Raw genomic sequence first — 16,768 nt, forward strand, 5'->3', positions numbered from 1 at the left:
CTGAACATGCAGGAAGTTGTCATGGATGGAGCGTTTCTTCACGAAGGCACTTTGGCATTTGGAGACCAAACTGGGCAGTATAGGAGGGGGGCTATTTGCTAGCAGCTTGGAGAAGATCTTGGACAGGCTATGAATCAGGATGATTGGTCTATAGTCTCCAACCACACAGGCGTCGGCCTTCTTGGGGAGCAGTATGATGTTCGCGGAGTTAATGAGAGAGACACAGTCGCCGCGGAGGTTAGCAAGCTGAAGGATTGCGTCAACAATGTTGGTTCGGATGATGTCCCAGCATGCTTTGAAGAAGGCTCCAATGAGCCCATCCGGGCCAGGCGCTTTTACGGAAGGGAGTGAAAAAACCGCGTCTTTTATCTCGTCCTCATTGAAAGGTGCCTCAAGTTCTGAGAGATCCTGCGTGGTCATCTCCAGGTTGTCCCAATTTAAACTTGAGTTACGGGGCGTGGGAGCACCCAAGTGGTCCTGGAAGTGGGAGAGGAGCACATGTTCCTTATCCTCGGCTGAGATGGCAACACCATGGTCCGTGTGTAGTGTCTGAATGTAGTTTTCTCATCGGCGTCCATTCACCTTTGCATGGAAAAACTTTGAGTTGACGTCCCCAAGCCTGATACGCGTGAGGCGTGCTTGCTAGCGGAGCTTTATCTTCTGGAAGGATAGGAGACCAAGATATGAGAGCTTAAGCCTACGTCTGAGCCCCAGTTCTACCGGGGAGAGAGACCTTCCCTCCTCGGCCAGGTCGAGACGCCAGATTACCTCCTTTGCAATGTCAATCTGTGTTTTAAGCACTCCAACTCTTTCTCTTTGCCATTTCTTGAGGGCCTTTGCAGTCCTGGCCAGTTTGATGTGTACCTTGCGAACTGGGTTGGTTGACTGGACGTTTTTATTCCAGGCTGCGGCCACCGTTTCCTTGAAACCTGGGAGACGAAGCCAGAACTCCTCAAACTTGACAGATGGATGCCGACGTACCTCCGTATCCCCAAGGAGGAATAAGGGGCATGATCCGAGCAGGCCGACGAGATGGCTTGAAGGTGCGCATTGGGGAAAAAACATCCCAGTCGTCCGAGTGGAAGAAATGATCTATCTTTGTGAGCACTGGATTCACTTGAGCATTTGACCAAGTGAATTTTCTGCCTGACAGTCGAATCTCTTTTAGCTGTAGGTGATTTAGCGCAGAACGGAAACTACCCATGAGGCGGTTATTGATGTTTTGGTTGTTCTTGTCAGCCGCTCTGGTGATGAGGTTGAAATCACCAAGAATGAGCCATCGTGGCTTGACAACATACTTCAGCTCTCTGAGCTCGTTGATGAACAGAAGCTTCTCTTGTTCTCCCTGAGGGCCATAAACGCAAGACAGTGTCCAGTCGAGGCCCTCAGCCACCATGGTCACGGTGGTAGAGATAGTTCCTTGCGTAGCGTGGAAGTCCGAAAGACTGAAGTAACAGTCAGAGACAGCCATTATCATGCCCCCCCTAGAGCCAACAGCCGGGAGGACCTTGTAGTTTGCAGTAAAGGAGGGTCCGAGCATGCTTGTAATCAAAACATCATCAACGTGATCAAGCTTAGTCTCCTGGAGGCAAACAATTGTGGCCTTGCAATCTCGGACGAGGTCCCTCATGGCTTCGCGACGGGCAGGGGCATTTAGTCCACGCACATTCCAGCATATAAGTTTGACATTAGGTTGTGCCATATGAGGAAACAATAAGCACGCAGGATCTGAAAACTTGAGACAGTCGACGAGGATGCACACTGGGGTGCCGCTTTGTGAACATGGGGACACTAAGTTGCGTACACTGGTTCTGAAGAACTCGAAAGGGGGCAGCAATGACTGAGTAGCGAACGACGACACACACGGTAGCAAAGCAGTACGTAGAGGAACTACACATTGTCAACTTCAGGTTCTTCAATGGTGGTGGCTTTCTTCTTTTCTGGCTTGGAGTTGGTCGCCTTAACATGCTTCGCGAGAGTCTCGATTGCCAGGATGACCGGAGCAGCGAGGGGCCTGTTGAACAGTGCCGCATAGGCCGTCTGCACCCCGGCGTCCATCTCCGACTCCGGGCCGAGCAGGTTGCAGGCGCGAGCAATCAACTCCTGGACCGCCGAACTGCCTTGCAGGGCTTGACGCGTCTTCTTTTGCGCGAGCCTCCCGCTCCTCCGTGACGAGGAGAGGTTGACTCCTTTGGCTCCTTTGGTCCTGGGCGGTTTAGGCACCAGGGCAGGAAGCAGGGGCGCCACAGGGGGGGCTGCCACGGAGTCCAGGAACCGGCGAAGCACACAGGGTGTGGGCGTGGTGCTGTTCTGGAGGCCGCTGCGTCGCCGCCATCTAAGTTGTCGTGTGGACAGGGGAGCCGGAGTCAGAGTTGCTGCGGGTGTCGTGCTTAGGGCCCCAGCAGCGCCAAGGTCGGCAGTGGTGCGGCCACCGGCGTGCGCACAGGGGAGGTCGCATTCTGGTGACGGGTCGGTCCGTGGCCATCGGAGAGTGGGAAGGGGAACCATCATGGTTCATTGCCTTCAGGCTGGATAGGGAGGCATGGCCAAAACCCGGAAGGAGTGTCGTCGATGCAGAGCGCCTCGAGTGCATGGCTGACGCCAATGCATGCGCCACCGTCGGACCAGGCTTCCATCCCCACGGTCGAAGGCGTGGGCGTGCCGACCTCCAGGGACGGCGAAGACGCCGAGCCGGCCCCTGCTGGAGTCGTGGCAGACGCGGCCGGCAGGGCGATTAGTTGACGCAGTTCAGACGCCTCGCGGAGCATCACAGTGCGAAGAGCCAGGCGCGCATCCGCCTCCTTGCCACCGAAGACTCGTCGGCCCTTTGCCTCGGCCAGCGCCACCACCCCCATCTGCCGGAAGCAGCCCACGGCGGGGGAGGGATCGGCAGCGTGGCGCCTCCCGCCGTTGTCGCGCCGACCCCCCGACTGCCCGTCACGCCTTTGTGGGGAACGCGAGCGGGGACGCGGAACGGCTGCGTCATGCCTGCGCCCAGAACGCCGGTCGTCGTGCGCACCCAACCTGTCGTCGTCGTTTTCGCCCTCGTCATCATGCCGCCGCGGCCGCAGCTCGCGGCAGGCTCCATCGCCGCTGTCGCGGCCCCGGGGTGCACCCGGCGTCGTGGTGCCACGGGAGTCGAACTCCCCTGGGATGACGACATCGTCAGTGGACACGGGCACATGGCCGTCGATGGTTCCGCGCTGGCATGTAGGAAACACGGATGTTGGTGGCGAGTATGGCATTTGGCGGCCGTCCTGCGTCTCCATGTCAAGGGGAGCTGATGTGTAGTCTTCAACATGCAGGAGATGGACGATGATGCGGAAGGTGGCGCCGCGAAGGCAGAGTGTCGGCTGCCGCGCGGAGATGGTGACGCCTCGGCGGCGCGCGAGGTGAAGGTCAGCCAGACCACCTTCGGGATCCTGCTCGGGCTGCTCGTCCATGCCCATAGGCCGATGTCGCGCGTATCCGACATGGAGATGGAGCGCTCGTCCATGACGTCCAGCGCGCAGGTGCGGCCGATGACGCGCTCGATGATGGAGTGAGGCGCGCGCGGAATGGCATGGCTGCGCCGAGCGCGTGCGCCAACGGCCTGATGAAGACGAGCGTGCCGTCTCCCATCCGGAGCCGGCCCCTGTCCAGAGCTGCGGTGCAGAGCTCCTTGCGCTCGAACTTGAGGAGGAACTCCTCCGGGTAGTGGCTACTGACGGCAACATCGCCCCGCCATAGGCGAAGCCGGTCGTGTAACAGGCGCTCCACCAAGTCCGGTGCCAAGCGGCGAGGCGCGTCAACCGCCCAGGCAATGGCGGCCGTCTGCTCCCAGGAGCGCCTGTCGCGGTCGATGTCGAAAGTGGCCGCAATGATGCAGGTGTCCTCCTCCGGCCTGGACTCCGGCGCGCCGAGGCCATGCTGCGCCATGTCGAGCGGGGGCGAGGCGGGGAAGCCTTGGTGGGGGCGACAACGTCAGCCCGGGAACGGCCCGAGCTCGGCGTGCAGGTGGAGGGAGGGCGCGGGAGAGGCGGAGTGGGTGGCGTCGCGTCGCGCACAGAGCAGAACCGGGCGCGGTGGCCAGAGTGGCCGCATGCAAGGCAGCGTAGAGGCTCGCGGCAGGAGCGGACGCGGTGGTGCTTGCTTAGGCAGCAAAGACACCTCCCCCTCGTCTCCCTTAAGAAGTGTTGCCTCCTCTCCTCGGCCAGGCTGTCGCCGAGCCCGGCCGGACGCCCGTCGCGTCGGAGTAATGGCGCGTCCCTTCGTGGATGACGCCTCGAGACCACCGTCGTCCAGGGCGCGGCGCGCCCATCCCCTCCTGTCGCGCCTTCTGGTGCGGCTTGAAAGTCGCCGCCATGAATGCCCCCCTGCAGGCGCAACCACCATGGAGCGGAGCCGGGGGGCCTTAAATGCGGCGCCAGACGAGGACGACGCGGCACAAGAGTCCGGTACGAAGCCCTCTGAGCCCACCAGCGAGTCGGGCACGTAGCCAGACGAGACCGGCGAAGCAGGGCGCGGGGGCGAAGTTGAGGCCGGCGTGTCGGAGTGAATCTGGATCTGGCTTACCGGGAGCTTGACGAGGCCTGACACAGCAATGATGGAACCCTGGCGCTGGGAGAGGAACCAGGGGGCTTGTGGCGCAAGGATGGTGGGCTGGAAAGGAGCTGGGGCAGGTTGGCCGGCGGCAACGGCAACGGAGGTGGCGGCGGCAGGGCCGCCGAGCGCGTCGCGGGAGCAACGGCAACGGTCATTCTCAGTTCGTGTGATCCTCTATCGTTTATGGGATTATCTTCGATCACCTGGGCAGGGATTTCAAACTATAGACGATTTTAGAGACATTAGCAGTGCGGGAAGCATTGGCCCTTGCTGATGATTAATGCTAAAAATGATTAAGGTTTCATCGGACTGTCTTCAGGTAGTCAATGACTTAAAAGGCAATCACGGGAGATGCCCACGAAGCTATACTTAGGGAGGTCAGACTACATGCACAAGCTTTTGAGGAGTGCAATTTCAGTCATGAGAGCAGATCAAGAAATCATGAAGCTGATAGTCTAGTGAAATACTCTTTGTACTTAGACATAGGTAGACGTGTGTGGCTACTTGAGCCGCATGACACTGTAATCATACCTCTGGAACGAGTTAATCAATAAAGTTTTAGTTCCCCTAAAAAAAAGAGAAACCTACCCTTTGCTGAATCAAAGGGATCAAGTAATCAATCACTCAATCTCCCCACCTAATACAGCGCATTCTGATTACAAAACTATACGTTACCAGTCATGAACCCTATGCACCTGTTACTCGCAATGCTGGATTTTCTCCATCAGAAAGCCTCAGAAGAATCTTGGAGATCTTCTCTGCAATAAGAATCTGAACCAGAATTCTTTAACGCCATTGATGAACAGCATTTCAGGATATCAATTGTGCATCACACCAGCCACTGCTAGCTAAACGAAACTGTCAGTGGATGCAGAAATGTAGTTCACGCCTTTCCATTTGGGCATCCTGAAAATTTTCCCAAGGAAGTCAGATATTGAATGCCATATATGAAAGTACTGGGGACTGGAGGAGAATCTGGAGCTTTAAGGTAATATACCAGTTTATGTATAGGTATAATCTGTCACACTACATTTTCACAGATTTTCTTAACAATGTTGCATATTATTGGTACACATTTGCCTGAAGTGACAATACCAACACACCAATGGCTGATTAATTGCCTGAAGTGACAACACCAACAAAAGAAGAGACCGTCCCATGGCCAATTAATTGAAAAATCGACCGATTAATTGAATATCTGTGTCTTGCCTTTTCATTTTCTCGAACATGAATAGTTCATTCCAGGTTATAGTTCTTGTCCTTTTCCAATCAAAGAATCTAGTATCTCACAAGGGCTGGCATTATTGCATAGCAATCCGCTAAGCAATGAAATAGCCAGTTCAGAAGTAGTGTGTCTGGCAGATTGACCAGAAGTTCCGCCTACAAAATAGCAAACCTGTTAATAAGGTAATACCTGGAATAAAATATTTAAACTGGTAGAGTTAAATTCAAGTCCTGAGGTCCCTATCTTTGAGGCTCAAGCTACTTTCACGCCTGCACTTTAATCCTAGACAATAACCAATGTGAAAGGATCAAAACCATTTTTCTCAATGATTGACTGCTAAAAAAGATCCTAGATTTGTGCTACGCTAACATAGCCATGTATTCCTTCGAATACCACGACATACATCTACGACGGTCCAACTCACCTACGAATTAATACCCTCTGTCCTAATCCTTCAAAATCGCATGCACTTCTGTGGAATGTTAAGGCAAAGTTCTTGGTGCAGGTATCAATCAGGTTCATCAGGCAACGCTGCCGCCCCCCATGAGCGCCGCCTTTGTGTACTATGGCTGGACTGAAGCTTTTCCCTCGTAATAACTCCAGCGAACAATTAGGTAAGCTAAAAATTCATAACTCCCAACTCTTTTCTTTGTTCAGTGTTCACGAAGATGAAGCAATTTGGAAATCCGAAGAATCCTCGGTCTAGTTTTTTTTCGATTCACCAGCAGGTTACCATCATCAAGTCTTCAATTGATGACTCGGACTAGCACGAAACTATGTCTCCGGCCACGACAACACCAGTAACCATTTCTGCATCAACTTTGAGAACATCGATGTTCGGAATTTCCTCTCTGCCATTTTTCACCATTTTGAAACAGCTGGTATGTTTCTTTTTACTATAAAAAACAATATTTGATTATTCAAAATATTAGTACTAGGTCCGTAGTCAATACTTAGCACAATTAGGTGAAGCAGGTTGAGACATGATCATCACTGGCGACGACGCCGAGTACATTGCCTTTGTGAAGGCCTCTTATGTCTGATCTTGGCCCTCTTCACAACTTTCTTGGGATCGAAGTCTCTTCTACCTCTGATGGCTTTTTTATTTCCCACGAAAAGTATATCCAGTATCTTCTTGCTCGTGCTGCTCTTACTGATGAGCGCATTGTTGAGACTCCCATGGAGCTCAATGTTCACCTCCGTGATACTGATGGTGACCCCTTGTCTGATCCGACACGTTATCGCCATCTTGTCGGGAGTCTTGTCTATCTAGCTGTCACTCGTTCGGATATCTCTTATCCGGTCCATATTCTGAGTCAATTTGTCTCTGCTCCCACTTTAGTTCACTATAGTCACCTTCTTCGTGTTTTCCGATATCTCCGGGGCACGATCTCTCACCGTATGTTCTTTCCTCGCTCCAGTTCCTTCCAGCTTCATGCCTATTCGGATGCTATTATTACTGTGTTTTTCTTGGTGGTTCTCTCATTGCCTGGAGGACCAAGAAACAGACTGCAGTTTCCGTTCAAGTGCAGAAGCTGAGTTGCGAGCTATGGCAATTTTGATGGCAGAGGTGACCTGGTTACGGGGGTTACTTCAGGACTTTGGTGTTTCTGTCACTACACCTACTCTGCTATTGTCTGACATTACAGGTGCTATTAGCATTGCGCATGCTCCTGTGAAGCATGAGCGCACCAAGCATATTGGTGTTGATGCTTTCTATGCGCGCGCTAGTGTGCAGGATCAGGTTATTGCTCTTCAATATGTGCCTTCCGAGTTACAGTTGGTGGATTTCTTTATGAAGGCCCAGACTAGACCGCAGCATGGCTTCTATCTCTGCAAACTCAGTGTTGTTTATCCACCACGAGTACTATTTATATAGCCATGTAGCCTTGTGTATTTACCCCGTTGTATAAGGGGGTTTCTGCATATCCTACACATGTATATATACTGGCCTATGGACGCATGGGAATACAAGTTGCATATTTCCTAACACTCCTCACCTTCGGCGTTGCCAATATCTTCGCCGGCACCCTCCCAATGGGTGTGTGATGCACTGCGAATTGGCTATTTTGCAGCCGATGTTGCCGTGATGGACCCGATCCCAGTGTCCGACCCTGCTTGCTTCATCACATCGTCATCTTTGTCAATGGCAAGCGAGCTAGATGCGGCACATGCTCTAGTTCGCGTGTCTTCGCTGGTCAGAGAGTTGTTGTGGCTTGATCCCCAATGTTGTGTTTCCGACGACAATGCTCGAAGAAGCGCTTGAGCTGGAGACTCGGACAATGTTTGAAGGGAGCAAGACGGCACGGGTGACGCGCAGGACGCCCACCGTGGCTTCATCGTCAGCATCGACGACGATCTCGTCCCATCGGCAAGTACATTTGAATTCTCTAGCTCCCTCGATCGGGCAGATGGCCAAGCACATCCCAAGCTTGATGGTTTCTCAGGTAGGGCAAACGGCCTAGCCCACGCCTCCTCTGCTAGCCGAGTTGCAGGGTAGAAGCCCCAACTTAACTTCGCCTCATTGGTCGCATCTGATGTGGGTCAACAGGAGGCATGTGCGCATCGCCAGCGACCATGTTGTTCATCACTGGAGTTTAGCACGCCATGTAGAGGTCGAGCTCCGTCTGTCGTGAGATTATTGAGCTTTAAGCCCATTTCACTATTTCCAATAATTCCTAGGAAACCCCATAGGCCAATGTGGCCCATTCATGCATGAAGGGAGTGTAGAAAGTTTAGTCACATTCCGGTTCCGGAGAGTGTTGGACCAACATATAAGGTTGGTTGCCTCACACACCGATAAGAGCTTGAGAAGAGGACACACATGCGCGCTCCTCCGCCGCCTGCCTCACCACGCCTCGCATGGGCATCGTGTTTCGTGATTGAAGAGCCATGCTAGGACCTGTACCACGTGTGCGCGCTGCCTTCTTTTTGTCACGCAAGAAACAAATTGAAACATTTTGCACTAATGGAAAACTAAACTGAACAATTATTGGGATGTTTCTCTCCATCTCCTCATTAGTACTTTTAGTTCCGTTTTCAGACTATTAGAGGCCGCTTCCCTTCCATAGACAGCCACTTCGTCTTCTATGTGTCAGCCTCGTTCCAGAGCCTGCCTACTGCTTTCCCATCTCACTTCACAGCGTGCACCACAAAGTGAGACAGCAGCCCTCTTGTGATCCTATACGAGAGGAGCGATCAAATCTTTGGGGAGTGCTCTCGCGGGATTGTTGGATTCTTCTCTACAGTGCTTGTGCACGACTACTACCCCGATGCTGGCAACCTCTTCAGCAACATGGTTACCGATGTGTCCGACTCTTCTTCTACCGCACTTGTTCTTTCCCTTATGCTAAGGATTGCTTCTGGATTATTTGTACTAGCAATTGATCTGGACATTGTGCTTTTATCGTACATGCCTGATTATATGTCTAGCACTTTTGCTCGTTCAGTTGTACATGCTTTTATCTTTTTATCTGTTTAATCTGTTTATCATGATTTATGTATCGCATTTTTGGATTAATTTGAAGGGGAACCTTGGCGCAGCGGTAAAGATGTTTAATCTGTTTACCATGAGGTCCTTGTGACCATGAGGTCACGGGTTCGAGTCCTGGAAACAGCCTCTTGCAGAAATGTAGGGAAAGGCTGCGTACTATAGACCCAAAATGGTCGGACCCTTCCCCGGATCCTGCACAAGCCAGAGCTACGTGCACCGGGCTGCCCTTTTTTATTTTTGGATTAATTTATATAGAAAATTGCTCAAATATTCAACATCTGTAATGGTAGATCGTCGAGCTTACGCATCGGTGCTCATGTCAGATCAGGTATCTGCAGATGCCAGCGATGGTCGTGGGCGGTGGGCCCTTCCTCACATGGCTCCCGACATAGATGGACAAGGGGGTCACGGTGACAAGTACATTGACGGCTCTCAGAGTGGCTGCTATGGCCCTCGTGGGGGCTTAAATGGCCAGGGAGACCATAGTAACAACGATGATGCTCCCATGATCGCGGCGTGGGTTACAGTGGCCATAGCACCAGCTACCAACAACAGCGGGGCGAGTTCTACAGCGATGGAAGTTACCCGGAGGATGAGGTGACAGACTCACGCTCTGTGGTGTAGGCTACACGACAAGGCAGAGGTGGCCACTCCAATGAGAGTACTGCCTATGCCGTTGGTTGCAGGGTAAACAACGGAGGCGGCGGCTACAATGGCTATGATGGTAGCCAAGGTGGCGGGTGTGACCCCGGAAACTTAAACCGCTCGAGTTCGGCACCACTATTGATAGCTACGTTCGTTGTGGCAACCCTGGCGCATACCTGGGCTATGGATTTGTCGGTTAGTTCATTCTCGAAAAGTAGTCCAACCAACTAAACTGAAGCTGGAGAAAAAGTACCGGTCGTACAAAGAACCAAAGGCGCCGACTTGAATTTATATATATATATATATATATATACCCCGCAAAAAAAGAATCTACACACACACACACACACACCGTATCTTTTAGCTGGCCCTTCCATCTCTCAAAGTTATAGCTTCAGTTTGATTATCAAATATCAGTTATTATGGAGTATGGGAATAAATGTTGCAGTTGCTTGTGTGGACTATAAAAGTCTTGTCAAGAGCAGTCTTGTCAAGGGGAGCATTTTCCCAATTTGGAATACTAAATTGTATTGTGATGATATAGATCTAAGATAATCCGATCTCTTGGATTTGTGAATCCTTGATAATAAAGGGTTGGCCAAACCGTTTGATAACTTAATTATGCTATGGCCAGCAAGAATGGAAAGTTTATAGTCTGATGATAGTCATTGCTGATGATCAAATTCTTAATCAGAATTGTGCCCTTTTTGTCTGATCATGCAAGTGTGCTGTGTGGCTATGTCATTTGTGTAGTCAGAAGAGTTGGAGAACGAGCAGGCTTTGGTACAAATGGCACCTTTGACTTGTCATACCTTTGACTTATGATGTGATACCAGTTTATGAACTCATTTCTCCTTATATTGTCTTAAGGATCTGTCTTCACTTTCTACTTTTCCCTGATCAAGAAATTTTTTCGGATGCTGGTTTGTGCTTTACACAATCATCCTTTCAGTAATATGTATTAACTTTGATCACAACCTTAATGCAGTAAAAGCTGGTTATGTACACAAGTTTATCTCCCTTGCAAAGGAAACATACATCTAATGTTCACAGTTATGTTGTCTTTTTGTTAATTGTAATTTCTTCATCTGTTTTTATGTAGGTAACTAAGAAGAAAAACTCGAGCAACACTTTAGGTGCACAGACACATGACAGCACATAACTTGCTGAACCTGAATAGTTGAACAAGGTATTGCACTCACCATCCGTGATTTGAATGGATTTATGGAACAGGTTGTAAAATTATATTACCTGCATTATAAGAGTATTATCCAACAACAAAAAAGGGGCAGCCCGGTGCACGTAGCTCCCGCTTGTGTAGGGTCCGGGGAAGGGTCCGACCACTTTTGGTCTTTTCTACCCAGCCTTTCCCTGCATTTCTGCAAGGCAACAGCTTTACCGCTGCGCCAAGGCTCTCCTTCAAGAGTATTATCGAACAATACAGAGTAAAATTATATGTGGACAAGTTGAGGATACTGCACGTGGAAGAGCTTGGCGGCCGATTCAACACCAGTTGTGCATAGGTTACAACTTGCAGGATGGGAAGCACAAGAGTGGATACGATTGGATGGGATCTTGAAGAAAAATTACGAGTGAGTTCGGCATGATCCTCATGGTTCCCTGCATCAATCCTTGAAGAAGCCATCAGAGAACAAGAGAGATTACTTCGCTTCAACTCCAGCTCACTGGTGATTTGAAGGATTTGCCTCTTCTTCGGGCTATGTTAAGGCCAATGTCGCTGATTGATGAGCTTCAGCCTCCAGGTCGCTAATTTGTTCTGTTTCCGCCTGGTTAATTCATCTGTTCTTGTTTGTATTAGTGGTAGATTTTCTATGGATTTGTATGTGTTAGTAAATGATTAAGAGATGTGGCATTCAGCCATGTATTCTGGATGCATTGGCACGCTCAGCCATGTATATTTCCCTCCAGTTTAAATGTTGTCCTAGTATTACGAGAACAATCGGTATTTCTGATAGTATTACAATTTGTTTTTTCAAGGAAAAACACGTTTGGAGAGAGGAAAGGGAGACAACCGTCCAATGCTCATTAAGTAGGTGTGGAGCACAGATGGGAGCAAAACCAATGAGCATGCAAGCCATGTCCAGCGTTTACAGTCCTTTTCAGGGGGAAATGAAGTATATGCATAAAACATGAGACCAAAAGAGAACATGTCAAATAATATGCAACAAATTAACCGTACAACACTGGCAATATAGAAGAACTTATGGGTATATGGAGTCAATGTGCTATCGCGTGTCAGCAACCAATTATTTTCACTTATTTAGTACTCCTTCCGTTCCAAACTATAAGGTGTATTACTGTTTTCAAGAAATCAAACTTTTCTATGTTTGACCAAATTTTCTATGGAAAAAATATCAGCAACTTGGTCAAGCATAGAAGAGTTTGACTTTTTGAAAAAAATAATACCTTATATTTCGGAACAGAGGGAGCATTATTCAATGGATTCCTGGACATGAAACTATTAAGCATTGTGGATTTTAATCCGTTATGTAAAAGCATTGTAGACTAATTCATTATGTATGAACCTAGCAGACCAACATTTTTCACAGTGATTCCTTCAAGTGGGGTTTCTCACATACTACTCCGTATTACTCCCTCCGTTCCCAAATATAAGTCTTCTTAGAGATTCCAACAAGTGACTACATACGGAGCAAAATGAGTGAATCTACACTCTAGAATATGTCTACATACATCCGTATGTTGTAGTCTATTTGAAATGTCTAAAAGGACTTATATTTAGGAACGGAGGGAGTACATACCATTGTCCCTAGCACACCGTTACTTTTCACAGCGGATCTATGTGGAGACTGTTGATATTTACCTTAATTTCCTTTCCAGTGAATGACAAAGAATTGCGATGCGTCTCAGAAGCCATGGTTTCTTCCATGAGCCTAAAAACTTTCCTGCTCATGTTTGTTTTCATGATGATCATTTTGCCAGATGGATATATCCGGCTGATACCAAGATCTGCTGCCATCCGCCTTACATAGAGCTTTTTTAATAGCAACTACACAAAAAAGAAGGGCATCAAGACAAAAAGTTAACATCATCAACACTTAATATCCACATGAAATTTTAGCAACAGCAGACCTCCATATCACGGGGCTCCTTCCCATACTGTCGACGAAGATCTTCTGTGAATTGCATTAAGTTCCATATATCTTGTTCTGCAGCTTGCGCTGCTTCATTGAGCAATTCAACAGGATTTTCAAGATAACTTATGTATTCAGAAGAGAGATGCGGAGAAATGTTAATGTCCAGCTGTGGAAAGAATATAACAAATCAGATGTACTCCCTCCGTAAAGAAATATAAGAGTGTGTAGATCACTAAAGTAGTCATCTAAACGCTCTTATATTTCTTTACAGAGGGAGTAACATTCATGAATGCAAGAAGGTAAAATCATTTGAATGAAATTAGTCATGATTACATGAAGCTATTTAACACAACAAATGAGATTTTTTAGGTTTACCTGAACATCTTTATAAGGAATGGGTTTAAGACGAAATTGATCAACCTAAAAGCAGAAAAAAAATTGTCAAGACTCAAAATAATCACATCATGAAACACCATGACAAAATTTTTAGAAGGAAATTTGGCTCACAGAATGAGTTAAATATCTTTAAACTAAAAATACTGAAATACAAATACATTGCACGCACAATGATGGCAAAGATGGAAATGCATTGGTTTTCCTCCGATGAATAACTACAAGACATAAAGCTCACCATGATATAGACCCAATGAATGAGACACTAATAAACATTATGTGATGTATATGCGCCACAAGAAACCGCAAGGAAATATATAACCATGTGACGACTCCCAATAAGCATCGTAACACAGCACCAGGTGAACTGTTGTCTTATAGCCCAGGAGATTAACACAAGGGTGGTGAACAAAAGAAGAACACACACGCAGGAATTTTTCTGGTGCTCAGCTGATGCCTTTTAGCCAGAGTGTTTTCCTCTCTTCACATACTAACCAACCTGGTTACATGGCTTTATATAACTCACGTGCACGCACACACATGGTCAAGCCCACAACTGCTTGATCCACTTCTCTCTTAGGCTAGCTACACACACACACGTCCGGCGCTTGCACGGCTTCTCCTCAATGGCAACACGACTCGGCCAAACAAACTGTATGCATGCAGCCTCACACCAACACAGCCTGACCACACTAATACATGTGCACGTAGGCCACATCTCTCCACATGCACTAGTCTCTTGGTCACCTAATACATACGTACATGACTAAGTCTGACTAAAGCAAAGTCACGCCCACTCATCTCCTGGCTTTCCAATCCACTCGCATGCACTCACTCTATCTCTGTGCTGCTGATTCAGCTGCTACACCATGTTGCCGAGCATGCAACTAACCATAACTTAGTAACACTGATGCAACTCTACATGGCTATGACACCATACAACAAATTAAACATGATCTAATCCTATACGCTTAACACCAATAACAAGATCAATTCCAACATGAACTAGCGGTTTAGCACCACCGATGTAAATACATAAATACATATATGGGTAGTAGAATAATAGCTTGTATTATGAACAGCCTTTACATAACCGGATATGGCTTATAAAATGTGCCAAGACTTGGACGGTGAATAGTGCAAAGAAATGGTTCAGTTTTTGTGTTGGTTATCTAAGAGGATATAAAAATAAACTGATTGCCAAATCCACTAGGCAGCATGGAACAACGATGATCATAGAAGGAGAAAGTCCCACTTTACTCCATGGAACTATCAACGAGGGGTACTTTACACCTAACTATTTTCCATCTCACTTAACCCCACTTCCAACACCAGTTCACTCTACCGACTATAATGGTTTTCTGAAGGTAGTAGCGCCCACGAACACAAAGTGCCTTTGGGGCCACCACAGGCAGCCTCGCTGTCCTAACCAGTGAGGGGGTCCGAGAACAAGGGATAGATGCATGCTTGGATTCACCTTTCTAGTTGGAGAATGCACACTAAATTCTATGGCCCGTCAGCAAAGAGCATGTTGATGTAGTATCAGATGCTTGGATCAACGTGAGCATGAGATCACATGCTCGACAAAAAAATAAGCGGCGACATATAACAGATTTTGCGAGGGAGATATGGGAGTTGGAGAGGATGAAAGGATGATGCAGCTGACACATGCAAAACCAGGTTCAGTGGCTGCTACAAGGGCATAAACACCTTAGAAATCATTGTAAAAGGTGAAGTGATACAGTTTTAAAAGTTGAGGTGGTTAGGTGAGACACTAAATGGACTAAATGGTAAAACGCTCCTTATGAATAGTTTGAGGGACTAAACTGGACTTTTTCCATAACAGAACAAGTAGGTAGCTTTTGTGATAGTGGAAAGCAATATATCATATATCATATATAACTAAACAGATGATCCCCACTAACTTATTTATCTCAACATGCAAGCATGCCACCTCAACATGCAACCATGTATGGGAAAAGGCGCACCTCAAAATCCAACCATGCATGGAAAAGATCCACCTCAACATGCAACCATGCATGGTGTTGAACATATGGTTTTGCATGTATATTGTATATCCTGGCCCACCTCCTAGTCTTTCGAGTAGAGGTTGAGGCCCACATTATACACCATATATACGTGCATATGCACCCAATCAATACTATCGTGAGTTGCATTGCCAAACCTCTCTTCTACATGGTATCATACCTCTCGATCCTCCCCTAACCCTAAGCCGCCGCCGCCGCGTCCCTCCCAACCGACGCCGCCGCTGCCTCGTGTCGCGACCCCACCCACCTCCCGCTTCCGCCTCCCTCCTAGCTGCGCTGCCTAACCCTAGCCACGCTGCACCTCCCCTGCAGCGCCCCTCTCCACCCGCACCTCCTCTCCACCCACAGCCGCCGCCACCCAATCCTACGCCGCCGCCCCGTCATGGACTCCCCGGGATCCACCACCACCAACAGCTCCAACCCCTTCGCCGGTCCTGCACCCACCGCCGCCGCCATCCATGAGCTCAACATCGAGGCCGGCGTTCCCGTCTGCCTCAACTCCTCCAGCTCCTCATACTATGCGTGGAAGACCTACTTCAGCCTTGTCTTCCGCGAGTATTACCTCACCGAGCACATCGATGGCTCCATCGACCGCGAGTACATGAAGGGCAACCCGGAGTGGTCCACCATCGAGGCCACTCTCATCCGATGGTTCTACCAAACCGTCTCGAAGGACATCTTCCACACGGTCGTCGCGGAGGATGACGATGCTTGCGCCGTGTGGAACAAGATCAACACGCTCTTCACCGATAACAAACTTCAGCACCTCATTTTCTTGCAGCAAGAGTTCTTCGGGTGCCATCAGGATGACTCCACCATCCAGCTTCCCGCAGCCATCGCCGCCCTAGGCCGTTGGGCAGAACCCCTGGACGGGGGTGGTACACGCGTACCACATGCCCGTCCCGCGGGCCCCCGTGTCGGGACTTCTCGGCCCCCGACCCGCGGGCCACCAGGCATTCTTCGGTGCCCCGCAGCAGCCCGCCGGCTACTCTGCCCCGCCCGCCCCGTCGCTCTTCAGTGGCTACGGACAGCCCACTCAGGTGCAGCCCTACGGGGCCTTCCCCACACCGCAGGTCCCCCCGCCATGGGACCCCGCCCTATTGGTCGCGCTGCACTCGGCACCACCTCCAAGCAACTATGGCGGGGAAGGCGATTGGTACATGGACTCGGGCGCCACCGCTCACATGACATCTCATCCCGGTAACCTCACCTCCTCCACTTCCGTTAACACTCCCACTCGTATCACCGTTGGTAATGGTTCGTC

The 16,768-nt window shown here is 49.3% G+C and overlaps 1 protein-coding gene across 9 annotated transcripts in view; it reads right to left on the reverse strand.

Annotated features, from left to right (window-relative positions):
- Positions 1-5,040: 5,040 nt before the first annotated feature.
- The window catches only part of LOC125551464 (ATP-dependent DNA helicase At3g02060, chloroplastic), a 51,557-nt gene continuing 39,829 nt past the window's right edge, over positions 5,041-16,768 (reverse strand). For 3 of the 9 annotated variants that reach the window (XM_048714716.1, XM_048714710.1, XM_048714718.1), the window contains 6 exons: positions 13,439-13,483; positions 13,059-13,229; positions 12,790-12,975; positions 11,981-12,063; positions 5,582-5,964; positions 5,041-5,490 (listed from right to left, as the gene is read on the reverse strand). In XM_048714716.1, the coding sequence (XP_048570673.1) occupies positions 5,925-5,964; positions 11,981-12,063; positions 12,790-12,975; positions 13,059-13,229; positions 13,439-13,483 (525 nt within the window). In that variant the 3' untranslated portion in view covers positions 5,041-5,490; positions 5,582-5,924. Of the gene's footprint in view, positions 5,491-5,581; positions 5,965-11,980; positions 12,064-12,789; positions 12,976-13,058; positions 13,230-13,438; positions 13,484-16,768 lie in introns of those variants that run through there. The other 6 variants (XM_048714711.1, XM_048714712.1, XM_048714714.1 and 3 more) reach the window with 6 other exon arrangements.

The sequence above is a fragment of the Triticum urartu genome, chromosome 4 (assembly GCF_003073215.2).
Source record: "Triticum urartu cultivar G1812 chromosome 4, Tu2.1, whole genome shotgun sequence".
NCBI classification, from domain to species: Eukaryota; Viridiplantae; Streptophyta; class Magnoliopsida; order Poales; family Poaceae; genus Triticum; species Triticum urartu.